At 55.3% G+C, this 26,621-nt stretch overlaps 1 protein-coding gene across 7 annotated transcripts in view; it reads right to left on the bottom strand.

The window, feature by feature from the left end:
• The window catches only part of RGS3 (regulator of G protein signaling 3), a 140,349-nt gene that overhangs the window by 8,423 nt on the left and 105,305 nt on the right, over positions 1–26,621 (bottom strand). For 5 of the 7 annotated variants that reach the window (XM_049627652.1, XM_049627655.1, XM_049627665.1 and 2 more), the window contains one exon: positions 6,514–7,452. In XM_049627652.1, coding sequence (XP_049483609.1) covers positions 6,514–7,452 — 939 coding nt within the window. The other 2 variants (XM_049627690.1, XM_049627682.1) reach the window with 2 other exon arrangements.

The raw sequence follows: 26,621 nt of genomic DNA, 5'->3' as shown, positions 1-26,621 counted from the left end.
CCCCCGGCCCCCCCCCCCCCCCCCCCCCCCCCCCCCCCCCCCCCTCCGCTGGGGCTCCCCCCCCCCCCCCCCCCCCGTCCTGGAATGCCCTCTCTCCTCTCCCTCCTGCCCCGCCAATTCTCATCTCCTTCCGGTCTGTCATTCCTCTTCTCCCGATTTCCACCATCGCTACCAGGGCTGTCCTCTGTTCCCTTTGCCCTGCTGGTGCTTGTCCATCTTCCTCCAGGGGAAACCCAGGGCCCCAACAGTGCCACCCCAGGGCAGGAGCCCAGGAAATGTTCTGGGATGGGAGAGGCGCTAGAACTCAGAGCGGGCTGGGCATGGACACTATGTCCCAAGACAAGACAGCATGCTACCAGGTGTGGACTTCAGCTCTGACTCCTCAGGAGCCCCACCCTGGGCCTCAGTTCCCTCATTTGTAAAATACAGACGGGCTAATTCTTAAAGTGCTCTTAATTCAAGTAAGAAAAGTGGCCTTATTCCAGATATGGCCAGCAGGGGGGGCTACTAGCCTCAGCAGAGTACCCACCCATGGATGGATGGATGGATGGATGGATGGGATTAGAGCTTCGTTTATGGAACTCATACTGCAGACCAAACCCCAGAATGCGCATTATCCAGATACCATCTCGTTAATACTCAAAGTAAGTCCACAAACGGAGGCTCAGAGAAGTTCAGTCACTTGCCCAAAGACACTCAGAGTGTAAATGACAGCTGGAATCTGGGCCTGTATGCATATAAAACCCGTGTTTCTCCACCAGAGGATGCTGCTACTCAAATGTAAGGACAGGGCACATTTTGAATACTCTCAGTAAAAGACTCAGGGGAAATGCCACATCCTTCCTGAGGTGGCTGCCCAGCCAGGGTTGTAAACACGTGTGTGTACGTGCACACGCAGGCACACACCCACCTCTGGTGTGTGATCCCAGAGCTTGGGTTTACAGGAAGTAAGTATTGATCCTATTTCCACTGACTGTGGAGGAGTTTCTTAGCCTCTCAGCTCTGACTTCTTTAGCCATAGCCTAGGTGTGGTGACAGCCACAGCCCTGGCTGCTGGAAGATTCGCCAGGATAAAGTCTAGGCCCTTGTGGCCCAATCTTGGTGGCCTCTGTAACCAGGGCTGCCAGCGTTCACTGCTCAGTGAGTCTTACTTCTGTCGCCCCGTTGCGCACACAGGCTGTAGTCACGCCCGTGCGGCTAGCAGTGCCCGAAGCCCCCACCCGTGGGAAAGGGCCACGGGCGCTGGGCTTCCTGCCATTCTAACCTCAGCTTCCGTACTTTATCGAGCCCACACAATGGGCCTGGGGACCACTCCCGCCCCGCTGCACCCCCAGCCTCTGCACTGCTGGGAAATGGGCTCTTCCTTCCACTGCTGGGAGGGGGTCATCTTCGGCAGGGACCAGCCTACACCGATCGGCCTGGTAGCTCAGGCCCTGGGAGTCGGCCCCCAGAGCAGCTAGGGAAACCCAGGCGCTGAGGGGGACCTGCAGGCCAGACAGAGAAGAAACTGAGCCAGAAAGTCAGGGTTCGGATTTCTAGCCCCACAGTGGGCCCCAAGGCTCCCCCTTCAGGAGCTGCAGTAAGGCCTGCCCAGTACCCAGCACACAAGAGGCCTCTCCCTCCCATCTCCCCACTGCCTTGCCCCTCCACAGGGCCCTCCCTGCTGAAGAAGTGGAGGAGAGTCCAGAACCACCAGCCCTCCCTTCACTCCAGGCAGGAATCTCTGGGGCCTGCCCAGCCCCCACTGGGCCTCTCCAGGGACTGGCGGCTCCCCGCCTCTTGGAATAAGAACTATAATTCTTAGTGTAATTATGACTATAATAACAGTTGTGGTTAAGAGTGTCAATTGTTCTAAACTGTCTGGATTTGAATCCTACCTCAGTGACTTATTAGCTAATTGACCTTAGCCAAGTTACAACCCCTCTGTGTGCCTCGGTTTCTTTATCTGTAAAATGGGGGATAATAGCTGGACCTACCTCCTAGGGGTATTGTGGGAATTAATTAAGTTAATACATATGAAGTGCTGAGCACAGTGCCTGGTGCTCGGTGACGATCAGCTATTGTGGTTATTGCTATTATTTATTGAGCACTCACTATGCGCCAGGCACTGAGCTGAAGTGCTTTAACACACTTTATCTCACTCTTCTTTACAACAATTCTAAGAGCTATTTGTTGTCCTTTGCCCCAGTTGACAGCTGAGGAACCTGAGGCCCAGGACTGCTCAGCAGCTTGCCCGGGGTCCACAAGCTGGCAAGTAGCAGAATTTCAGGTCTGGCTCCAGACCCCACCCATGATTGAGGGCTCTCATGAGCAGGGCGTCGTCTGGTTTCTCTTACTGGTCCTGACCCAACTTCTGGGGCCACCTGGCCAGGCCTGGCTGCTCTCTCTCTGACCTGGCTCTGCCTGGCAGACCCCGTAGAACCTTGTGGAAACACTAGATCTAAACGCTACACGTATTTGTTTAGACATAGGAAATAACTTCTTTAAGCTTTTTTAAAATAGGAGACTAGAAGGTGTAATCACATCTTGGATCTGGAAGGCATGTTAGGGGCCCTCTTGTCTGACCTCTGGCCTAGGCGAGAAGCTTGGCGTGACAAGGTTAGCACCCTCCGCTGACAGCCTCTGCCCAAGCCAGTCCCTGTAGGAGGAGCGGGGGAAGGAAGCATGGCCAGGGAGGGCCTGCAGCCTCTGTCTCCCAACTGTCAAAGAATGACCTATGATCCTGGGCCAAGCCAGGCCAGGCTGAGGCAGAATTCACTGGAAGCACTCTGGGCACTGACACAGATACACCCAGGGCTTCTCTGCCTCCCAGGAAAAGGCCAGGCATGGACCTGTGGGTCTGCCTGCAGGGTCACCAGGGAGCAGCCAGCAAGGCAGAAGTGGGCAGCAGAGGGCACTGTGAGGCAACTCAACTCAGCACAGGGAGCCAGGCGTTGGTGGGGGGGGGGGGGGGGGGGGGGGGGGCGGAAGGCCCAAGGGATGACATTAGTGGGGAGGTCTCCTCTCGGTACCTTAGGCAGCCCATTTGTAAAATGGCCCCGGCGAATGGACCATCTCTCAGATCTGTGTGGTTCGGATATTCCTACTCACAGCAGAAATCAGTGCACAAGGGTGACAGGTAGGGGGAGGAGTAACACAGGGACTGTCTCTCCTGTGACAGGCCACATGTGCTCCAGGCAGCCTCAGCTTAGCCACACGGCAGCACAATGACCAGCTGAGGGCCACACCAGCTGTCTGGCCCTCCTGGGTTTCACTTCATGACAGGATCACCGCCATGGACACAGCTTTCTACATAGAGCAACTCCTTAAATCTCTGGGACAACTCCATGAACGCTTAGCACTCCCATTTTCCAAGAGAAAATGAAAGCTCAAAGAAAGATATCACTTGGCCGAGGTCTCAGGACCAGGAAGAGGAGACAGAGCTGAGATTTGAACCTGGGGCTGTTTGACTCCACAGCCTGAAGACTTCCCTCCTTCTTCAGCTCCTGCCTGGAGCAGCCTGGAAACAGTGGCCTGTAGGCATCAGCTGACCCTCCCAAAAAAGCCAGGCCCCAGCCAGGAGGATGGAAGTCATGGCGGAACCCACTGCCTTCTCCCCGCTGCCAGTCCCCACGCCCTGTCCCTCACCAGTCTAAGGTGTGCAGGGTCCGGGGTACAGCCAGGGAGGACTGGACAGGGTGAGGCCACTGTCCAGCTCCAGCACTATGTGCTCCGTGGCCTGGGACAGAACACCTCTCCCTCAGCCTCAGCCTCCCCGCTGAAGGACAAGTACGGGGGGTCCCACCTTACAGCAATGTTATGAAGGCCAGAAAAGGGAGCTGGAGGCACTTTGTGAATGTTGCCATAACTGTCACCACTCTCGCTCCTGCTCTCTCGTCCTCATCATCAGCAATGATTCCCATTTATGAGACATCCAGCAAGCTCTAAGTAGCAGGCACTGCCCTAAACACTTTACCCAGGTCAGGCTATTTAATCTTGCCAACAACCCTACAAAGGAGGTATTATTGCCATACCCATTTCGCTGATGAAGAAACTGAGGTTCAGAGAAGGGCAGGGATTTGCCCAAGGCCAACTGCCAGTGAGGGATAGAGCGAGACCAGGGGCTTGCCCAGCTTAGACCTCAAGGGCAGCATTCTTCCTGAGGCCGACTGGCTGGAGTAAGCAGGATGTACACGAAGATGGACTCAAAGCTGGGTAAGTGGAAGCCACAAAACGGCAGCCACCATAGGGCAGTCTCTGAGGCCCCCGCCAGCTCAGTCACTCAAGCCCAAGAAAGGAAACAAGAGGCCAAAAGCGGGTGGGGAAGAAAGGATGCTAGTGAAAACCTTGGGCTCCCAAAGGAGGATGCTGAAACAGGACAGAGCTGGTCTGGGATGCTGGACACTCCACACACAAGTCATCTGCCCCCAAATAGGACCTGAGTTCAGCTGGTTTGGGGAACTAGAAGTGTGTGCATGAATGTGTGTGAATTTGTCTGTATATAAATATTTGTATTTACATACAGAACAGAACTTGGAAGGGTCTTGGAGAGAGGGTGCGGAGTCAGGATCAGGGGGCCCAGCAGGCAGTGAGGCCTGGGACCTCGGCGCCCTCAAGATGGGAATGGCCAGGCCTGGTCTGAGTGAGCCTGAGGCCTCACCTGGGTAGGGCACAGTTCTGAACCCTCTCTTATAGTAGCTGCATCAAGAAATGGCCTAAGATGGTGATACTCAAACTATGGGGAACATCACAGTCTCTGGGGGAGCTTGTTTCAAATGCAGGGCCTGGGCACCACCTGCTGGAAATTCTGATTCCAGAAGTCTAGGGTTGGAGACTTCAAACTCTATGTATTATTAACCTCTTCCTGGTGATTACAGGGCACATCAAAGTGAGAATCACATATGTTTGCTGATGAGGAAACAGATCCAGCCCCAGTCCCTTTGGGATTTAGTTCTAATTCCTGGGCCCAAAATTTAAGGCCCTTTTCTGGGGGTTCCAGCCTGCCTTTCCAGTCCAGCTGCCTTGCAGAAGGTGTCCTCCTAAGTGCCAAGTTGGCCTTATTGCTAGTGGCTGAGGCTAAGAAGACCTCTGGGGCCATGTCCCAGCTCGGTGGGGAAATGTGCTGGAATCCATTAGTCATGCCTGCCACGGGTGTGGAGGCAGGAATGGCAGTCCAAGTGCCATGTATCTGTCAACCCTGCACTTTAGGAATCCTCTGCTCTAGCCAAACTGGCTTCTACAGACAGTTTGTCCAGGACACGTCCACTTACAGAGAATGCCTGTCTCATCTTCTCTTTATTCTACAGCTGCTCAACCATCAAGGCCGAGCCGAGGGACATCTTTCTCTGGAAGCTTTCCATGATGCCCCTAGACCCTGAGGTCTTTCCTCCCTGAACTCCCACGTCGCTGGGGGTCAGCTGCCCTCCGTGGGCCCTGGCCACCCCCACCCACCCAGCTCACAACACTGTCATAACAACACCTTGCACTGTGCTGGCTGCTAGCACCTCACCATCATCTACGAGCTCCTGTGCTAATGTCACCATCAGGCACCAGGTTCTTCCGTTCCATCCTCAACCATCCTGGGACATGAGTGCAATTAGTCTCTGCTTTTCACAGAATGACACTAAGGCTCAGATGAGCCCAATGACTCACCCAAGGCCGCACAGTAAATAAGAGACAGAGCCCAGGCGCAAGCTGGCTGGTGGGTTTCGAGGCCATGGTGCAATCTTTTCACTGCTGGGCCACCTTCCCGACCCACACAGATAACTCATTCCTCACAAGTTGAGATCAGCCTCGCAGATAACTGGGGCCCTGCAGTGGCACAGAGCACAGGGCCTGGCACACAGCAGGAAATCAATAAACACTTATTCATCTATTTATAAATATTTGCAAGAGGTGAATAGCATGGTGCTTAAGAGCTCCAGCCCCGGAGCCAGACTCTAATTCTGGTTCAGACAGTTATAAACCGTGTGGCCTGGTGCCAAGGGAGATAACCTCTCGGTGCCTCGGTTTCCCCATCTGTGGGGAACACCAATGGTATCTACTTCCTAGGCTGTTGTGAGCATTAGTGAGGTCGCATAAAATCGCTTAGAACAATGCCAGTGCAGGGGGAATCTGTGCTGTCGTTGTTGGCTGATGGATTTCCAGTAGGACGAGGCCTGGACCTAGTCTAAATTATTCTACTACAGGAGACAGCTCTCCCGCTAACGTCTCAGACCTTTTTGATCCAAATGCACAATGTCCTGGGCGAGGCCACACCTGCTCTACTTTCGGCAAGGACCCCCAATCCAGAGGAGCTGTAAAAACACAGCATCTGGAGTCACAGAGTCACGGGCTTAAGTCTAGGTGCTGCCTTCTTGGTCTCTCCATGCCTCAGCTTTATTTTCCGTCAAATGGGTAGAAGGCTCCCTGGAAGGCTTAGAGGGGCGCAGGGGTGGGACAGCGAATGCTCATACCCTGCAGCTCTGGGATCCACCTCCCTCCTCCCTACCGCCTCATTTATTACGCACTCCCACCCACCCACGGCCTCCTCACCTTCCTGTGTCCTGTGAAAAAGAGGGAAAGGTGGTGCATGGAGCCACCGTTGCGGCCCAGTTCCTTCTTGAGGGTGCGGGGCGAGGGCATGGCCCAGGTGGACGCGGTGCCCTCCCCGTCCGAGCAGTGCAAGGTAGTGTCGGAGGCGAAGCAGGGCCCGCGGGCTTCCTGCAGCAGGCTGCCCTCGCTGTGTGTCCGGCGACGCAGGGAGTTCTGCACCCTCAGGGAGAGGCCCCCCTCGGCAGCCTGGCCCGCCTCGATCATGCTGCTGCGCTTGGCCTCATGGTGCTCTCCGTAGTTGTCATCACTTGTGTCCTCCTCTTCTTCCTCCTCGTCCCCCTCGTCCCCCTCCTCAGCCTCTTCTGCATCCTCCTCAAAGCCCAGGCCGCCCCCTTCCGCCCCGGCCTTCTGGCTGTAGGCGCTATCCAGCCGGACCTCGGGGATCACAAAGGCTGGCCTGGAGGCCACAGGCAGATCTCCAGGGGCTGCTGGCGGGTCCCCAGAGCTTGTGGTCTCCTTAGCTGGCAGGGGGACCTGATCTTGACAGGGCTCAAGCTCCTGAGCAGGGGGGTCCCGGATGACAGGGAGGTCTTGGCTGACTTGAGGGTCTTGGCTTGGAGGGGGTTCTTGGCTAGTAGGAAGGTCCTGGCAGGGAGGGACGGCAGGGGGTTCCTGGCATGGTGGGGAGTCCTTGCTTGGCCAGGGCTCCTGGCCTGGAGGAGGTTCCTTGCAGGAAGGTGAGTCTTTGCTGGACAGCGGTTCTTGGCCAGGAGAAGGTTCCTGGACAGAAGAGGACTCCTTATTGGGTGGAAAGTCTTGTCCTGAAGGAGGCTCCTGGCCAGAAGAGGGGTCCTTGTTGGGTGGGGGGTCCTCGGCACCCAGCTCCTTCCCTTCCTCCAAGGGCATCTCTCTCTTCTCATCCGCCTCTGGCTCAAACATCTGGGAAACAAGAAGCAAACAAGAAAAGCCCAGAATGAGAGGCTATGAGATGCCAGGCACCGTGCACGAGCCAGCATCACAGAGGCCGAAATAAATCAGGCAAAGGCCTGAACCCCACACCTGACACTCCACAGTCTAAAAGCTAAAGTGCCCCCCACTTTGGGTTAGCTGTACACGGGTTCCCACCCTTCTCTCCTTGCTTGAATCTTCTGTCTGCTCTATCAAAAACGTGGTTGGTCATTTAGCGGGAGAAGGAGGAGAGGTAACCATGATTTTCTGGCTCCTATGGTGTGCCAGGGTCACGCCAGATTAAACACTCCTCTTGTACTGTCTTCCCAGCAGCCCCCTAAAGGAAGTGTCATGGTGTCCCTGTTAGTAAAGGAGGAGCCAGGCAGTCTCTGCCTTCGTCTCCACCAACTCAAGTCCCAAGTCAGAGCAATCACAAAGTGATAGAAGCTTAGACCTGGCCAAAGGGTATCTTCTACCTGAGCTAAAGTTCTAAAAAATCCTATTCAAACCAGACTCGCTCTGAATATTGAGGTATCTCTCTCTCTCTTCTTTTTTTAATGTTTATTCTTGCGGGAGAGAGAGACAGAGTGTGAGTGGGGGAAGGGGCAGAGAGAGAGGGGGACACGGAATCTGAGGCAGGGTCCGGGCTCTGAGGTGGCAGCACAGAGCCCGACGCGGGGCTCGAACCTACAAGCCACGAGATCGTGACCTTAGTCGAAGTCGGACGCTTAACCGACTGAGCCACCCAGGCGCCCCTTTAAGTATCTCTTTGAAACCAGTAAACTGGAATGAAATCAGAACTTGAAAATATTGCCCTATTTGGACTAAACAGATGTCCCAGGCACATGGGACCTCGCTGAGGGATCCTCCACCCAGTGATTTTCAAACTGTGTTTGGAGGAACCTCAGGAGTTCTGCACAGCAAAGAAAGCATTTCCTGTCTGACATACAACCCTCAGAACCCTTGAAGTTTTTGCTGGATTCCTACAGACTTCATTTGCAAAGGGAAAAATAGGGCCCCTGATGAAGTCTGAAAAGCAGCTTGCTCACAGGAACACTGGGGCTCGGAGAAGGCCAGGCGCGCTAAGGCCACACAGGGGAAGCAGGTCTCGAGGCGTGGCTGGGCCCCTCATCACACTCGAGGATTTGGAATGTTGGAATGAGAACTATCTGGAATCCAGGTTTCACCCATCAAGAGGCCACAGCTGTCTCATGAAGGAGAAAGTGGCCACGCGTTCCTGGCCACACGTGCACATGTGTGTGCCCACACGTGCACGCGCGCGTGGACACTGGCTGAGAATCTGAGAGGTAAGTACTCCCAGAACATAGGTTAGGAGCTCTCATTGTAGAGACCGTTAATGTCCATTTGACGGATGACAATGCTGAGCGCAAACAGCAGTGACTTTCCCACTATTGCACAAGCTGCCCGGGACCAAAAGGTTATGCCCAAAGCAGAGAAATCTTTTAAGCTCTGGGGAGTATGTGACAGTGAAGCCTCAGCCAGGCTCGTATCTGGGAGTCCGTGACCCCAGTGGTAGGGTGCTCCCCACATGTGTCAGGGGTCCCACTGACATCTGGGAGCACCAGGGATGTGAGAGCAGTGTGGGTAAGAGCCACTGCCTGGGAGCAGGAAAGTGAAAGGTGTCCCCCCACCACCCCACCCCAGTGGAGAGGGAACTGAGCAAGGTAGCAGGGAGGAACTCAGAGGACTCTGGGATGATCTGGTCAGGGTTTGGTTCTCAGACACACCCAAAGACCCTCTTGGGAGAGGATTGTACCCTCCACCCAGGGACCCCTCAGACCCCAAAACGGCAGTGATCCCAAGTCTGCAGCACACAGAGGGGGAGGCTGAGGCCCAGAGAGGGCGAATCACACAGTGGGACTAGGGAAAGCCAGTCACTAAACCCTCTGGGTCTCAAGGTCTCCACCCATTAACTGAGATAACCAACATGCCCAAGTGACAAACCAGGAGAACATACCATAGAGAGTATAAAGTTCTTTTTTTTTTTTTTAAAGTAGGCTCCACGCCCAATGTGGGGCTTGAACTCAAAACCCCAAGATCAAGAGCTGAATGTTCTACCCACTGAGCCAGCCAGGCTCCCCAAAAGTATAAAACTCTTCAACGGGATACTGGTGGTGGTATCAGTGGTGACTAAACAGCAGATCTAAAGGGAAACGCTCAAGTCACGAACCTCAAATAGTGGCACATCTTGCCCATGGACCCCTGGAAGCAAACTTGGCCAAATACCCAGAATCAAAGTTGGTGATTGTGATGACAGGCCTCTCAGTCCAGAAATCTCATCTGGAAACTAAGGTCTGTGCTTTAGCCTCATCAGACTGTTCCCAGGGAGAGAGAAGGCCCCCCCTGCTGACTGACAGCCCAGCCTGAACAGTGACCTAGAGACAAGTCCCCAAACACCCGCACCAATCGGCTGCTCCTGCTAGGCTGGGGTTGGAGCAAGGCCTCTGGCTCCTTCTTTCCAGCTCATTCCAGAGCAGCCCAGTCCTCCGCCCCTCACCCCACCCGCAGGGAAGCATTCTCCTCCAGAAAAACAAACAGCCAGCCCCCCCATTCACCCATATTCAGTCCCCCTCCCCCTGGGCCCGCCCCCCCCCCCCCCCCCCCCCCACCTGGAAGGACCCACAGAAGGAAGCAGCAACCCGTGCTCCTCAGGGCCTGGCACGGAGTGGCCCTGACGGGGTGGGGGTGAAGGGGAGCAGGGGGCATTTCCCCTTTCCTAGGGGTGGGGGTAGGGCCGGCCCGTCCCAGCGGTGACAGAGCCTGAGCCCGCCTACCCCTCCTACCCCTCCGAAAGCGCAAGCGCGCAGCCACAGACCCAAAACCAGAAATGCAAGTCAGCCAGCCTCTGCCAATCCTGCCCCAAACGGAGGCCAAACCAAACAAAGCCAGAAGGGGAAGTGCCCCTGTCCCCATCTCCCCACCCTCGCCCCAGGCAGCAGAGAAACCACCCCACGAGCTCTCAGGGCTCCCAGGGTGCCCAGGGAGCCACGTTCCCGTGTCAGTGGTGTCACCCTCCGGCTGGGCACCTCTGGCAAGCCTCTTGCCCTCTTGGCCCCGTCTCCTCACCTGGAGCAGGGCCACGACATCACACTGGACTCAGAAGAGTCACACTGGCCCAGAAGAGGCATTTGATAACATGGTGGCTATCATCAGTCCAATCTTATTTTACAGATGGGGAAACTGAGGTCTCAGAAGCTAAGGGAATGACCTAAGAAATTGGAGGCTGATTTAGTATTAGCACTCATGTCTCCTGGCTTCGTTGGGCCCTTATACACAAGTATGGTGGACCCAGGAGTCTACACAAGTGAACACTACCTGAGGCCCCTAACCTGGCCCCCCCCCCCCCCCCCCCACACACACACAGGGCAGATACTCGCAAAGAAGCTCACTACCTGAGCTCTCTGGTTCCTTCCTGTGCTCCAGGACCAGGCTCATGTGAATGCCCAGATAGGTTTGGTCAGGCCAGTGTTCCTGGGAGAGCTGGGGTTGGGAGTGCCTTGGGGAAGGCAGGTTCTGGAGCAAATATAGGAAATCTCAGAAATTTCGGCAGGGGGGAGGGGTGGCAAGTGAAGGAATTAGGACAGAAAAAGAGATAAAGGTGAGAGCACGTCACAACGGATGCCAGATGCGGGACTGTCCTATGAGGAACAGAGTGACACCTGCAGAGCCCTGCTATGTCAGAAATGCTCCGAGCAGCAGTGTGAGCAGGGTATGGGGGTGGGGGAAGGGCCACCGGGACACGCATGCATACAAACACACAAGTGTTCGTTCATTCTCCAGGCACTGAGTAAGGCCCTGAGAGGACAGACGGGGACAAGTCAGACACAATCCCTGCCCTCAGTTGAGCAGAAAAAACAGAGACTGGACAACTGGTCCTGGCGCGTCTGGTGAGTGCTCTGACGGGGGAGGCAGCAGCAGCTGGCAAAACCCAGTTAGGCAGCTTTGCAACAGGTTGGGGTGATAAGAATCTGGCCACGGTGCTCCAGAGAGATCGGCCTGCTGGCCCAGGGCTTTGGGTCCACAGTGCCCTGTGCAGCTAGCTGTCCCCTTGCTGTGGGGAGTCTGTATCTCTCCCATCCATCACTTCTTTGGCTTGGCTGGACCAGTGTGAATTCTGTCCTTGTCTTGCCTGCTAGAAGCACACAGGAAATGAGCCAGGCCCTCCAAATGAAGCTGCTGTTTAGGATCTAATCAAACCCTGCCCCCAGTCCAATCCAGGACTCAGAACAGGCTGGGAAGGGTGGCAGGTAGGACTCACAGAGCATCTCCTGGGCCCCAGAGCCCTCCCACCCCTATACCTGCTACTGGGGTAGGAGGGTGGCAGCGAGCTCCTGGAAGTGACTTGCCCAATGTCACACAGCCACTAAATGTGGAGCCAGGTCTGCTGACCCCAGAGTCAACCTGCAGCTCTCACTCTGAGATGACTCATCACATCCACCACAGATGCCAGGCTCTGTATCTGCCCTCAAAAACCACTTCCTGCACTGGCGCGGGAGGTGGGGGTTGAGAATTGGGGTTTGCCTTTGTCTCCGGGTCACGCTTACACAGCTAGGATTTTACAGATAGAGCTCTGGACATAAAGCCAGAAGACCTGGGCTGGAATCCTCCCTCCATCCTTTGCTAGCTGTACGACCAGGCTATGGCGTCTGGTTTTCTCAGCCATGAAATGGGCCATGAAGTGAGGACACTTCCTGCCACACGCCCCATCCTCCTCCCAGAGGGCTGAGGGGACCAAGTCTCAGAAAGGACAGGAAAGTGCTCTGTCAACTGGAAAGTCGCCAGAGAAAGGGAGAGGTTATTCAAATTCCTGCCCAGCGCCTCAGACCTCCAGACTTGACTTTTGAGACGGGGTTGCTCCTTCAAGTTTGGCATGTTCTGGGCTCCTGAGCAGCTCCCTGGCTTCTGGGTCCCTGGCATGGTGCTGGCTTCCAGGAACCTCAGCTGCCTGGCCAACGCTTAGCTCCCCCAGCCCAGCCTCGGTGCAGCTCCTCAGCCTGATTTCTTGACACGGAGAGGCTGGAGCCACCCCCGGCCCTGCCTCTGCCTGCCAGCTCAGGGCCTCCCGGCAGCTGTCCTCCTCCCCTGTCCCCAACCTGGCAGTTTTGGCACCGAACAAGGCGGAGACAGATGACACCGTACAGTGGAGAGAGCTCTGGAGACTGAGCCCTACCGCACTCACTGGCTGGGTGACCTCAGGTATAGCTTCTCTGAGCCTCAGTTTCCTCAGCTGTAACATGGGATTCATAACAGCTCCCCGGTGCTGCAGGAGGCGTGCTGAGCTGGTGTGCACCCACAGCGTGGCACTGCGTGGCCACACGAAGCGCTGGAATGGCAGCCACGACCACCGCAGGACCGCCCATCATCGACATCTCTCTCCTTGGATTTGCTCCCACCCATCTGACAACCCCATGAGGTCATGAGCCTCTTGGCCTGTCCGTGGGAACCTGTCCCAGGCTCCTGCCCCTCTCAGTCCTGCCTACTCCCTTGTGCACCCATCCGCTCCCCTGGGGTTCAGTCACCATCCGTGCCATCTTGCCACCCCCGAGCCCACACTGCCGGCTCTGACCTGTCTCCTGAGTCTAGATTCCAGAGGTGAGTGTTCACCAGGTACTCATGAAACAGCACTGCTCCAGAACACTGTCCTAGGCGTTGTGGGCACAATGGGAAATGAGAGAGACACAATCCCTGTCCTGGGGGAGCTTCCAGGCCAGAGAGGAAGGACTGACATGAGCCACATCGTCGGTCGGTCGCCCACAGAAACATGTAATAGATGCAAAGTGTGATCGCTGATGGGCAGGAAAACCATAGAGTGCCACAGGAGAGAATGCAGCGCCACGTGGGAAAGGCCACTCCGCAATGACACTGAGCCCCAGATCTGCTCGATGGGCAGGAGAGGGTTCACCAGGGACGCCTGCGCAGTGGGGAACAGAGGAGGCCTGTGTGGCTAGGGCCCAGGCACAGAGATAGAGACCTCCCTCTGCACATCCCGCTGGTGCCCCCAGCTCAACATGCCTCACGCTGAATGCAAGTCCACTCGATCAATGATGACACCGCCAGCTGCCGAAACCAGGGACCTGGGTTCCACCCTTTCTCCCTTTCCCTTCACTACCACCCCCACTACTCTGGCCAGCCACCAACACCTCCTGATTGTCCCCGGGAATATCTTCAGAATCACTCCCCCGGGGTAGGTTATGCATGTATGGGGTCAGGGAGTATACGGGAACTCTCTCTACTTTCTTCTCAATCCCTAAAACTGCTCTAAAAACAAGGTGTATTAGCTTAGAAAAAAAATAATCTCTCCACTCCCTCCACCTTCACCACCACCACCTCCCCCCAGGACACTGTCATCTCCCACCAGAATGGAGGAGGACCTCCTGGCGGCAGCCCAGACCCCTTTAGCGGCCATGCCAGGGAGCCTTTTATGCAAATCTGACCCTGTCACTCCCCTGCTTAAAGCCCTGTCAAGGCTCCCCAACGCCCCCCAGGTAAGTCCCAATCCTGTAGCCCTGAGAGAGCCTGGGGTCTGTCTTCCTCTGACTTCACCTCCTACCACTACCCATCTTAAGTGTTTGATGAGAATGAATGGATAGATGAATGGATGAAGGAAGGAAGGAATGGGCAATCCAGTGAATGTCACAGGACCATCTAGACTCTTAGGACCTGAAGTGTGGCCCCTGAACCAGCAGTAGCAACAGCAGCTGGAACCTCACCTGAAATGGAGAATCTTAAGGCCTCAACCGACAGCTCCTGGTTCAGAATCTGCCTTTTACCAAGATTCCGAGAGATTAATCTGCACGTTAAAAATAGCACTGATCCAGACTATTGGTTCTCAAAAGAGAGGTACACTTTAGAATCACCGGTGGAGCATTTTAAAAATATCTGTATCTGGGCTCAATTCCAGACTTACTGGATAAGATTCCCTGAGAGTAGAGCTGGTATCTTGACTTCTTTCTAACTCCACAGATAATTCTGGGGAGCAGCCCCAGTTAACAGATAAGGTGAGCGGGACCGAGAGAAGGGAGGCGATGTGCCCGAGGCCATACAACAGAATCAGGACGAGAATGTGCAGACCAGAACTTAGTGCAGGACCAGTCCCAACAAACACTGCTCCCGCCATAACGGAGGCCCACGCAGAAGAGGCATGACCTCAGCAGCCCCTCGTCCCCAGATAAGGAGCTGGCAAGCTCCCTCGCAAGCTACCCATTCATGTTTCCTATTAACAGAGGCCCAAATCCAGGAGAGAAAGGAAGGAGGAATTTGAATACAGATGGAAAATTCTCCATCCCTAAAGGATCCCACGACTACACTCATGGGTCTGTTGGGGACTCAGGACGGCAACACATCACAACAGGGAGCATACCTGTTGACTCAAAGCAATAGTGAGGCACAGAGGAGAAGCAGCTCTTCCAGTCCAGAAACTCGGGACGAAGCCAACACACAGGGAAGAAGAACACTGAGGAATGAGAACTGAGGCGAACCCTCTTAGAAGCTTCCCTACTCTTGGTACTGCTACCTGGGTAAGCCTGAAGGACATGTCTTCAGGCCTGGCCTTTGGCGCTTCGATGGGATGCCCGGCACCATCCTGCATGCCCAGCTTCTCACTGGGCAGGGAAAGCAGTTCCCGAGGTATGAGTTTCCAGGACAAAGCTCCCCTGTCCGCACCTTGCCAAGCTCCTTCCCTTGGGTCCCAGATGCCACTGCTTCAGTGTGTGGGGGTGGCCTGGATTGGTGGCCCCCCACAGCCCAAAGACCCCTGCCACACACCTCAGCCCTCTTCTCTCCTGAAAGCTGTAAGAGTGGAGAGCAGGGCTGTCCCAGCTGCTTCCTGTCCCCACAGGGACCCGTGCCTCTGTCAGAAGGAGAGTGCCAAGCCCCGGGGGCCTCTCCTGCCCCCGGGGCTCTCTGCTCAGAACCAGCCCCCTGAGGGCCCTGCCACCATTCCCCTTCCCACCTGGCACCCCTTTCTCCGCCCGGTCCACATGTGTGTCCGCACGGACTCACTTTCCTATTGCGTCCCCCTCCTCAAGTGCATCTCCTTCCCATCCTCTGGAGCCCAGTGAAATGCTCCTTGGGATGCCCTGGCTAGGGGGCTCTCTGTATTCCTGCCAGTGCCCGGCCTGCCCTGCTCTCAGGGTCCTGGGCATGCCCTGTTTTGGCTCATCAAGATTATGTCCCCGGCTCACTCCCTCCCACCCCCACCCCCAGAGTTACTCAGCGAATACCTACAGATCTCCAGCCATGTGCCAGGGCCTGTGCGGGGCAAAGTGACAAGACACCTTCCCTTCCCGGAAGGTGCTGATCTATGGGGCAGAGAGCCAGGTGAAGGACCCGCGTCAACCCCCCACATGCCCATTGCTCCCCCAGGGGCCTGTGGAAGCACAGAGGCAGCAGGAAAGATGGGGATGGCTCTTGGAGGAGGTAATGGGGACAGGGATGGGAGAGGATGTCCGGGCCAGAAACAGAGATAGCATGGAACATTCGAGGAAGTGCAGGTGGTTCCATGGAACAGAAGCATGGATATGGTAAAGAATTTGGACTTGGACTTGGACCCTGAGAGCAGTGTTTACCGTGCTGCTGTAGAGATAGGGGAGGTGGAGCCAGAGATGATGGAAACAGAAAACAAAGAAAAAGATATGGGGGAGAGAGGAAGAAAGAAACCATAAATTGAGTGTCTACCAAATGCCGACACCGTGACGGTTGCTTTCCATACACTCTTGCACCCCAGCAACCCTGTGTGGTAGGGATCATTGGCCCGATTTGGCAAATGAGGAAAATGAGACTCAGAGAGGTTAAGGTAATGTGCAAGATCACAAAGCAAGTGAGCAGAGGAGTCGAACTGAAACCATGGTCAGCCTGGCTCCAAAGCCCGTTCTCTTTCTACTACCCCATGGCCTCCTTTCCTCCTTTCTTGCCCCTTCACCGCCCTTCCTCACCCCCTCCCTCCCAAGCACCCATCTGGGCCAGGCACTGTGCTAGGCACAGTGAGCGATACCAGACTCAGGGGCCCTGCTCATACCGCAAACTGCTGGAGACCGAGGGACAGATGTCTGACTCGCCTGGCGGGGGGCAGAGTGGGGTAGAATTCCACACATCTGGTGACCTTCCCAAACCGTCTCCCTCCAGAGACCACTTCATGCGCAGGGTGAGCCAGAAGCGTGTGGCTTCTCTGTGATATTCTATGCTGGGCTGATCAAACAAAAAAACTCTGCCAAGCTGGGAGGACCCCAGGGAAGGGCACAAATAGCACTGTGGTCATGAGACCAGGATTGGGAATCAGGCAGGCCTGGGGTCCAATCTCACTTCCTAACCCTGTGGCTGAGTCAGGGGGCACAGCAGTGCTCAGCCCACTGGGGGGCCCTCCCTCTCCACCGCTTGGCTCTCCCTCCTAGCAGGTACAGGGACCAACCCGAAATCTCAGGCTTCACTCCAAGCAACAGCTCTGAGAACAGAGGTGCCTTCAGAGCTGGGGGTCGTGGGTGGGGGAAGCCTAATGCTGGTGAAGAACTGAGGTCTGGAGGCAGACAAACCCAGGTTCATGTCCTGCCTCTGCCACTTCCTAGCTAGGTGCCTTTAACCTCTGGACAGCCTGCTTAACCGATTCAAGGTTCAGTTTTCTTATCTGTAAGTGGTGCTGTAAGTCACGACTACCTACATCACGGCATTGTTGGGAGGTAATCCACATAGTAAGTGTTCAATGAACATGTCCAATTCCTGTAATCAGACTTATTACTGTCATCACAGAGATCACCAGTCTCCTTCCTTGCATCCCACTCTGGGAGAGGACACTTGGCACATTCTTCCCCCTAAGGTGGGGGCACTGTTATCTGTGCATTCCAGGGGAGGAAACTGAGGCCCGTAACAAAGGCCCTGGAGGCTGGAGAGGTAGCTGAGCCTGTGCTCGGTTTCCCCTAGGCTGGGTCAGTCTGGCTCCCTGTGTGGCCCAAGCCAAATCCCTCTCCTCTCCAGGCCACATCTTCTGGAGGGGGTCTGTCCAGCACTGAATCTCAGCCAGCCTGGAGGAATCAGGGCTCAAGGTATGGTCAGGTCTCCTTGTGGGCACATGGAGGGCAGGAGGAGAAGAAAGCACCCCCTCTTCAGAGACCCCAACGCTTGTCTGTCCGCCCCAGTTCCTAAAATATTCTTCTTTCAGGGCCTTCAGTGCCAGGGGCACTGGGTGGGGGGAGTTGAGGGAGGAGGCTCTTCCATTCCAGGATGCCAGAATGGGTATCTGGCCACAACCCATTGGTGGTTACCTCCAAGGCCCTCCCCAGCACGCTGTGACCTCCACCCCTGCCTCTCTGAAGCAGACACGCTTTCTGTTAAGGGATGACGTTGACGCTGGGTTTATCTGGGGTTGCAGTTCCAAAACCATCCTTCTGGCCTCCTCCTGGCCTGGGACTCTCTCTCTCATCTCCCTCACATGGACCTGATTATATTCCTCTCCTGCTGCAAACCCTTCTATCCCTGTAGGATAGTCCCAGCTCCTTACCCTGTGTGTTCGGCCCCTGCCACCTGACCTCCGGCCACGCCATTTCTCTTCCCCCAGCCAGTCTAAACTAGTTGTAGTTCCCCAAACACACTCCACTCTCAGGCACCTTGAAACCTCTCCTCACTGTACTTCCTACCTAGAACACCCTGCCCTCCCTTGTCCACCGGGCAAACTCCTACTGATCCTTCAAAATTGAGCTCACCCACACGTGTATTGTCCCCTTGATTACCGACAAAGATGATGATGCCCTAGAGTGAGAGAGGATGGTGTTTTCATTAATTGGATAACCACCCTGAGAAAATGAGTCTTGACCTCACCATCCACCATACATAAGAATCTATTTCAAGTAGATTTTGGATCTAAATATGAAACATAAAACGACAGAATATCTGGAAGATAACATAGAACACACCCACAACTTGGTAACAGGCAAAGAAACGGGATTCGATCAGCCCTCTCGGTAAAGAAAAAGACTGACAAGTTGGACTGCATTAAGAACTTCTTGTACTTCAGAGGATACCCTCGTCAAAAGAATGAAAAGGTAAGACGCAGAGCAAAAGGAGATGTTTGCAATGTCTATATCCCACAATGAAAATATACCCAGAATATTTTTTAAGCTTCCACAAGCCAATAAGAAAAAGACAGACAACCCAATAGAAAATGTGGCGGGGGCGGGGGGGAGAGGAGGGTTACACGTGAACAGGTGCTTCACTAACAGGTGGCCAATGAACATATGGAAAGGTCCCAAACCTCATTAGTCACCAAGGAAATGCAAATTAAAAAACCATATGTAGTTATCACAATATCTAATACTGGTTGGTGTGGTGGTGGTAAGGATGTGGAGTAACAGAAGCTCTCTCCTACACAGCTCAAAGAGGGCAATGGTGTCAAGCCTGGGAAATTATATGATAGTATCTACTAAAGCTAATTATATACCACTTTATGACTCAGCAGTTGTAAACCTTAGGTATTTACCCAGCAGAAAAGTAGATACAGCCTATCAAAAGACATCTATGAGATTCTTCAGAGCAGTACTCTTCATTTTAAACTCAAGCTGGAAACAAGCCAAATGTTCATCACCAGGAGAAATGAACAAATTGCAACATCGTCACACAACGAAATATCCTACAACAGTGAGAAGGAACAAAATAAAACTGCATACAGTTACGTTGACAAGTCTCATCATCAAAATGCAGACCCAAAGAAGTCAGCATAAAAGAGTGCATGCTTGGGGCGCATGGGTGGCTCAGTTGGTTGAGTGTGTACAACTTCCGCTCAGGTCATGATCTTGTAGTTCGTGAGTTCGAGCCCCAAGTCGGGCTCTGTGCTGACAGCTCAGAGCCTGGAGCCTGCTTCGGATTCTGTGTCTCCGTCCCTCTCTCTGCCCCTCCCCCACTCACACTCTGTCTGTCTCTCTCTCTCTAAAAAAATAAATAAACATTTTTTAAAAAGTTTTAAAAAGAGTGCATGCTTGGTGATTCCAGGTATACAAAGTTCAAAATCAGGCAACACTAATCAATGAGAGAAGGGCAGGACAGAGGTTATGTTTGAGGTGGTAGTGACTGAAAGGGGAGGGTGCAGGGGTATTTCTTGGGTACTAGAATATTCTATTTCTTGACCTGGAGAGTTTGTTCACTTTGTGAAAATTCATCAGCTGTATAGTTCCAACCATTTTGAAACTATGTTGCATTTCAACGGAGAAATTTATTTAAAGACAAACAAAAGCCCTCATCCTGGTGTCCCCCTGTTCCCTCCTTCCTCCATGAGCCCCTCTCCTTGGTGCACATCTCTGATAGCACATTCGGACTCCCCCAAAAGCCGCTGCACCACCTCCTGTTTCCAGAACACCAACTCCGTGTCAGACCCCACGCCAAGCGCCTCACTTCGCCCACATCATCTTGTTCAAGAACAGCCACTGTGAGGTGACATGCGAGTGGCACTCAGCCACTGCCACGACTCAGCGTTAGTGCACACGGAGCGCTTCATGCACACACATCATGTCATTCAACCAGTGAGGCCGGGCCATTGCCTGAAGAGACTCAGGCAAGGAGAGAGAGGTTCAGTGTCTTGCCCAAGGGCACACAGCTGTACCACGCGTGGGAGAGCCTGTTCTCTCTCCAGTCCAGAGCCCACGCACCTGTACGAAGCACACTACACAGCCTCCCCCGGGGATTAGAAGGAACAGTGCCTGGACACACACAGGTGATTTCTGTGGCTAGGCGGGAACCGCGTCTACACTGCAGAAGAGTGGAGAGACCGGGACAGAGACCTGCTCCTTCGATGGACAAGCACCCATGCATCCAGACTCAGCCTCACCTCCTGCAGGAAGTTTTGCTGTGGCTCCCAGGCTGGGTTGGAAGCTTCCTCAGGGTTCCTCCCTCCCCAAGTCTCCGCATCAGAGCTGTGTTGCTACCATCCATCACATGCCCATCGTTGGCACTGGATTGAAGATTGGCCCTTTATGTCTATACCTCTAGTACCTGGCCGATGCATGGTACCTAGCAAGTATTTAACAAGTGTGGAAGGGAGGGAGGGAGGCAGAGCAGACAAGTTCAGAGCTGTTACTGAGTGAGATCAGCTGGGAACTCCATTAATCAAGGTCCGAGCAGTGATGGTTTCAGTGTCCTGGATGGGCATTGGTTGCAGCCCCTGACTTAAGGAGGAGCACGGCCACACGACCTTCCGTTCCACGGCCCTCCTCCCACCCCCGGCTGCCCCCACCTTATCTCCAAGGTTGTGGCCAGCCAGCTGGCTCCCAGAGGCTCTGCCCTGCTCTTTCTCCCCTCCCCCCATGTTCCCCCACCTTCTGCCACCGTGCCCTGAGAGCCTGATTCCACTATTGGCCTGAGGCTAACCCCACCAGGAGGTAACTGAGGACACCAGAGAGCCCTGGCCACGCAGAGAAAGGCATGCCCGGTTCCAAATAACTTACTACACCCCCTGCCTTTCTAAGTTGGGAGCCGCTGACAGTTCTCCAGCAGCAGCCTGATCTATGGTGCCAGGTGCAAGCAGGCTGGCCCATCACAGGCAAGGGAAGGGGACAAGCCCCGGGCCATCTGGAACAGAGAGCACACCTGGCAGCTATCCATACATCTGGAGTGATGGTCAAGGCCCACCGCCAGAGAAAGAGGGTAAGAGGGTCTCTTGGGAGCCCGCCCCCCTCCTCTGTGCTTGGAGGCTCCGATCTGCCAAGCACCTCCTGGCCCCAGCACCCCTCTCCCCAGTCCTGCCCCACTCCCACCCCAATCCCAGACGCCTGGGTACAGCTGGCTGTGCAGGAGAAGGTGGCAGCTCCCTGGGGCTGAGCCTGGCTGGCCTGCTGTGAGTGGCTCCAGCCTCTCTGGGCTTAGCGGGCTGAGCCATAAGCAGCCTTGTTTATCCCTGGGAGGAATGACGGTTTTCCCTGAGCAATGACATCTTGGAAACGGCCTGGCTCCACAAACAACAACAAACCTCCCAGCCCTGGCCTGGGCTCCAGCCTGCATGAGAAGGCCTCTGACCAAAACTGCCTGAATAGCAGGTTAGGGGCTGCTTTCCTGCTAAGCCAGACCCTGGCCTTGACCAGTAACGCTCAGAAGAGAAGAGGGTCTACAGAGACTCAAAGAACTGGGTGGCTGCAAGGTCCAGCTCCTGGTTGCTCCAAAGGGGAAACTGAGCCGGGGTGGGGGTGGGGGTTGCGGAATTTTGCCTGAGATCATCCAGTGAGTAGGAGCTAGAATGTGCCTCAGTCTCTGGCCTGTTGGCCAAGCAAGAGCTTTCTCTACTGCACATAGTTTTTCAGAGGAAAGCCAGGTTCTAGCTGGTAAGCCAGAGGGGTTCTAGAAAGGAATGTGTCACTGGGGAGTCTGAAAAAGGGGGGACATCAAGATGAAAGCCAGGTACTCTGAGTCATCCAGTTGGTGTGACACAGAGATTTGAGCTGGGGAACCGGAGACCTGGGTTCTCGTGCCCACTTGGCTGCGGAGTTTAACGTAACCTCAGGCAAGTCCTTCCTCCCCTGCCTCAGTCCCCTATCTGTCCAGAAAGCAAATGGACTCAGTCATCTCCAGGGCCTTGGGAAACTAAATGGGAAGAAGCTCTAAGAACCTCCAGGAACCCAACTGGGCATGGGCACTCCCTCCTCAACTCTGCCTCTTCTGGGGAAGCCAGGCAGACCACTGGCTGAGAACCACCCTCACACAAAACCCCAGACCCACGTCCATGGTGGGGCCCCATCCCAAGGGGGCCCAAGCTCGGATCCAAACCGCTGTAGTCTGTGCAAAGGACCATGGACATTGCATTCAAAGCCGCCGGGGGGCGCCCGGGTGGCTCAGTCGGTTAGGCGTCCGACTTCGGCTCAGGTCATGATCTCACGGTTCGTGAGTTCGGGCCCCACGTCCGGCTCTGTGCTGATAGCTCAGGGCCTGGAGCCTGCTTCTGATTCTGTGTCTCCCTCCCCTGCTCACACTTCTGTCTCTCTCTCAAAAATAAATAAAGATTAAAAAAAATTTAAAAAAAAAAAAAAAAAAAAAAGCAGCCGGGGCTTCCCCTTCCATCCTCCATGGCCCAGACCCAGACCATGTAAACACCACCCAGCCCAGTATGACTCCTGGGTGGGCTCTCGAGACAGCGACCTCAGCCTCAGATAGGCTGAAAACAAGATTCTCCCTGTCCCACCTCTTGTCAAATCCCACCTTCCAACCCCTTGGCCCTGTGGCATCAAAATAGCCCCTTGGCCTCACACAGAAGCTAGGTCTCCTCCCAAGGGACTCTGCACCAGGTCCTCAAGTTGATAGGGCCCACTATCTGCCACAAAGAGCGAGAAGGTGGGCAGAGGGAACTGACTCGGACGTCAGTGCTTGTCCTCAAGGAAAGCCCATCCTAGCCCTTTCCTACCATGTCCTGGGCCCCAGGCCCAGGGACTCAGAGATGAAGAAGACCTAATAGGACACGAAAGCAATCACCCTGGGTGCCACCGCCAATGGAGAGACAGGTTCCAACAGCAGTATCTGCTCTAGTTGTAGAAATTTGAGTTCTCCAGGATCAAGACCTAGACAGAAGAGATGGGCTTTCCAGGCGGCGGGGATATGCACAAAGGCAAGAAAGCTGGAGGGTAGGATGGTTTCACTGATACCAAGTACTATCATCGGAAGCCCCCGAAAGGATTTCTGGTTCGAGGCCCCGAAGGCTTCCCAACAGGGGGTCACTCGCCTCAGCTGCCTCCGTCTTCACTGTCCCCCTGGCTATTTCAGATGCCAGGCTGGGCCTGAAGCAAGCCCTGCTGTGGAACTTGGCTCCCTGAAGGGCCCGCCCCGGGCTAAGCCATGCCACGTGCTAGGGCTGGGGAAGAAGGGAGGTGCCCCTTGGCTGGGTGCAGAGGACTCCAGGGGCCCTGGTGGAAAGTTTGACTATGGCCGCAGTGCCCCAGCTGGGATCCACAGGCACTGGTGGGCAGGCTCTGAAGCTCCTTCCTTCCTTCCAAGAGATATACCCACTCCAGCCATCTCAAGAGAGGAGCCAGATAGTCCCCCGCCATAGGCCTGAGGGCAGCAGGATGTGGAAATTTTTCCGTGAAGGGGCCGGTGGCCCTGTACTTAATTAGGCATCTCAAGCCAGGAACGCGACATTCAGAAGGGAGGTACGCAGCTCAGGTAGGGTAATGGCACCCATGTATCCTGTCCTCACTGTTCCAGGAGACAGAAGTCCTCTATCCTGGTCCCGGCCAAAGACCTGCAGCGTGGACATGGCCCCTTCCCAATCTGGACCATAGGCTCTTCCACAGCTCTAAGGCCCCGGGGCACAAAGGTTCTTCCTGGACACCTCAGGACAAGAGTAGAGATGTGGGGCTTCCAAGTTGATAAAAGAATTGGCCTCTGTCCCCTCATAGTGGCTAGCTCTGCGGGGTGAGCAGGTCTCTAACAATTACCCCCTCCCTACAGATCTCAACTGGAGCCAAGGGAGCAGGTGCAGGACCTTTCCCAAGAGGCTCAGGAGGCAGAGCATCCCCGCTTATGTTTCCTGTGTACATTTCAGCAGAAGTCTGTCGAATCGCAGCCAAGCCCCCCATTGAGATTGCCCTCCCCCAGACCACCTCCTTCCCAGACACAGAAGTAGGCAAAAGCAGCCATCCCTGGTGCCTGGAGTACGGTCAGCATCCCTGACAGGATCACCAGCATGGCTGGCTGAATGCGCCCTCTCCAGGCAGTGTCCCAACTTGTGGTCACCAAACATTCCTTTCTCCCAGAAAGAAAAGCCGGCTGGCCAGCCTGGAAGTGGGGAGCAGCACACAGTGGTAGCATAGCCCTAACCCTGAAGGTCCTCGACCCTGAGAAAGACACACACACACAAACGTGCGCGTGTGCACACACACACACACACACACACACTGAGCTATCTCAGAGCATAATACACACGTTTTAGTTGCAACATGCCATCAATGGCTGCCCTGGGGAGGAAACAATAGAAACAGGGGCATGGGGTGGCCTGGACAAGAGCCCCCCGCACACCACACACACACCCTGTCACCAAGGCACCTACCCAATTCACTCCGGCAGGGACGCAGGAGGCTCTTAGCTGCCGCTCCTGCCGGCCAGCCCGCCAGCCCGGTCTCCACCGGGCTCCTCCCGCAGGCGGGCGGGCAGGCGGGCGGCCGTGGCTGTGGCAGCTCCTGGCCGCCCGGCGGCCCGTGTCAAGCAGCTGCCTTCCCCAGACAGAGCTCCTTTGTGTCAGCAGAGCTATTTATGGACTTACCCAAGTTCCCCAGGGGAGCGATACCTGCTGGGAAAAGCTGAACCAAATGACCAGGTTCCACCTCCCACATCTAGGTAGCGTTTTCAAAACCCTTGCATCACTCGCCCCTCCTCCTCTTCCTCCTCCTCCTGCTTGCCCTCCTCCTCTTCCTCCTCCTCCTCTTTCTCCTTTCCAGACACACACCCTGTCCAGCCGGCGGCTGCCGCTCTGGGTTTCTTTCTTCCATCAAGTAGAAAACTCTGATTTCCCAAGCCACTTTCATCCGAGGAGGAGAGCGGGATGTCTCAGGAAGCGTTCTAATCCTCGGCCAGCCAGTCCTTGAGCCTGCAAGGGGCCCCGGCTCCCGGGTTACGTGCTCACACACTCACGGGCCCTGGCTCCCCTGCGCCCGTCCCCAGGGCCTGGGCTGGGCCCCCAAGTGCCTCCCTGGAGGGAGAGGCATCCATCACTCACGACAGCGGTGGCAGCCCCGGGCACTGGGATCCGGAGCCGGGTGCACCCCACACGCATGCTGACGGCTCCCCCGGCTGGGGCAGTGCAAAGCCAGCAGCTGCTGCTCTGGCAGGATGGAATCAATCGCCGGGGCTTCCCGTCACACCCCACCCCCACCCCCACACTGCTCGGAGATCGGCGCACCGCTGCAATTTAACTTGGGGGTCCTGCAGCCAACACTCCGCTGATTCCGAGAATGTCGCTGCCTTGGGATAGGGGAGCAACTGCTTCACTCAGCGCACAGCAGCACCCTCCAGTGTAGCTGGAGCTGAGCACTCTTGTATGTCAAATTCTGGGGAATCAGATGGACCGAGAGCGTGGGGGTTCCTCCCCCACGGTACCATGGCTGGGAGGGGCACATTACAACAGTTCGGGAGTTAGGGCCACAAGTGAAGGAGAGACATCCCTTAACAGAGGGACTGTGGCAGGAGGGGGTGGGAGGCAGAAGAAAGAGCCTTGGACTAGGAGGCTGGGTATCACTGATCAAGTCCCTGTCCGCCTCTGAGCCTTGCTTTCCGCATCTGTAAAATGGGGCTGACAACCCTTGACCTGCCCACCTGTGGGATTCAGAGAGCATTCAATGATCCCATGCCAGGCATTATTCCCAAAACGTGAACTCATTTAATTCTCACAGCACCTTGTGAGGCAGGGGCTATTACTGCCCTACTCAATGGACAAAGAATCTAAGGTCCAGAATGACAGCAGACAGCGCCCGAATAGAGTCAGAGCAGCTAGCTGGCTGTCCAGCCAGGATTGAACACCAGTCGGGCCAAGTCCAGGCTACCCGCCCCTATGGCCCTTGCAGAGTTCACCACTGCAGGAGGCTGCTTTGCCAGCACTGAGCTGTCTGATGTCGTGGCAATGGCCACTGCAGTTGGTTGTCTGATGTCAGCAATCGCGCTCTGGGTTACGCGTGGGGCCAAGGCTGGGGGTGCCCATCCCACAGCAGCCCCAACCTGAAAATGCTTTACTGCCGGACAGGCAGGCACCCTGGGACGTCACACGGAAAAACTGACAGGCAGAAGGAGCCCCTGTGTTCCTTTCTCACCTCACCCCGCCTTGGTGGCCCTGGGCTGAAGTGCTATCCTCTCCCTCTTACTCTTCCTGTGTTAGTCTCAATGGCTCTGAAAGTCTATCTATGCCCATCTCCCTGCCTCTGTCTCTGACTCCATTCCTGCCTTATCTCACACACACGAACATACGCATGCATGTGGGTGTAAGAAAACGTCCTATATCAGGACCCACTTGGAACAGCCCTCATCTGAACAAGTCACTTACAGACTCCAACCAATACTTTGTCTTGTCCCCGGGGGCAGAGCCAAGGCAGCCCTTGCAGGGCCCAAGAACCTTCCAGATTGGAAGACTATCATCCTGTAGGCTCCTGGGGAGTAGGGCCCACCTCATTCTAGGAAACTAAGAAGGTGAGTCC

The sequence above is a fragment of the Panthera uncia genome, chromosome D4, assembly GCF_023721935.1.
Source record: "Panthera uncia isolate 11264 chromosome D4, Puncia_PCG_1.0, whole genome shotgun sequence".
Lineage (NCBI taxonomy): Eukaryota > Metazoa > Chordata > Mammalia > Carnivora > Felidae > Panthera > Panthera uncia.
This window is presented reverse-complemented; position numbering and strand designations above follow the sequence as displayed.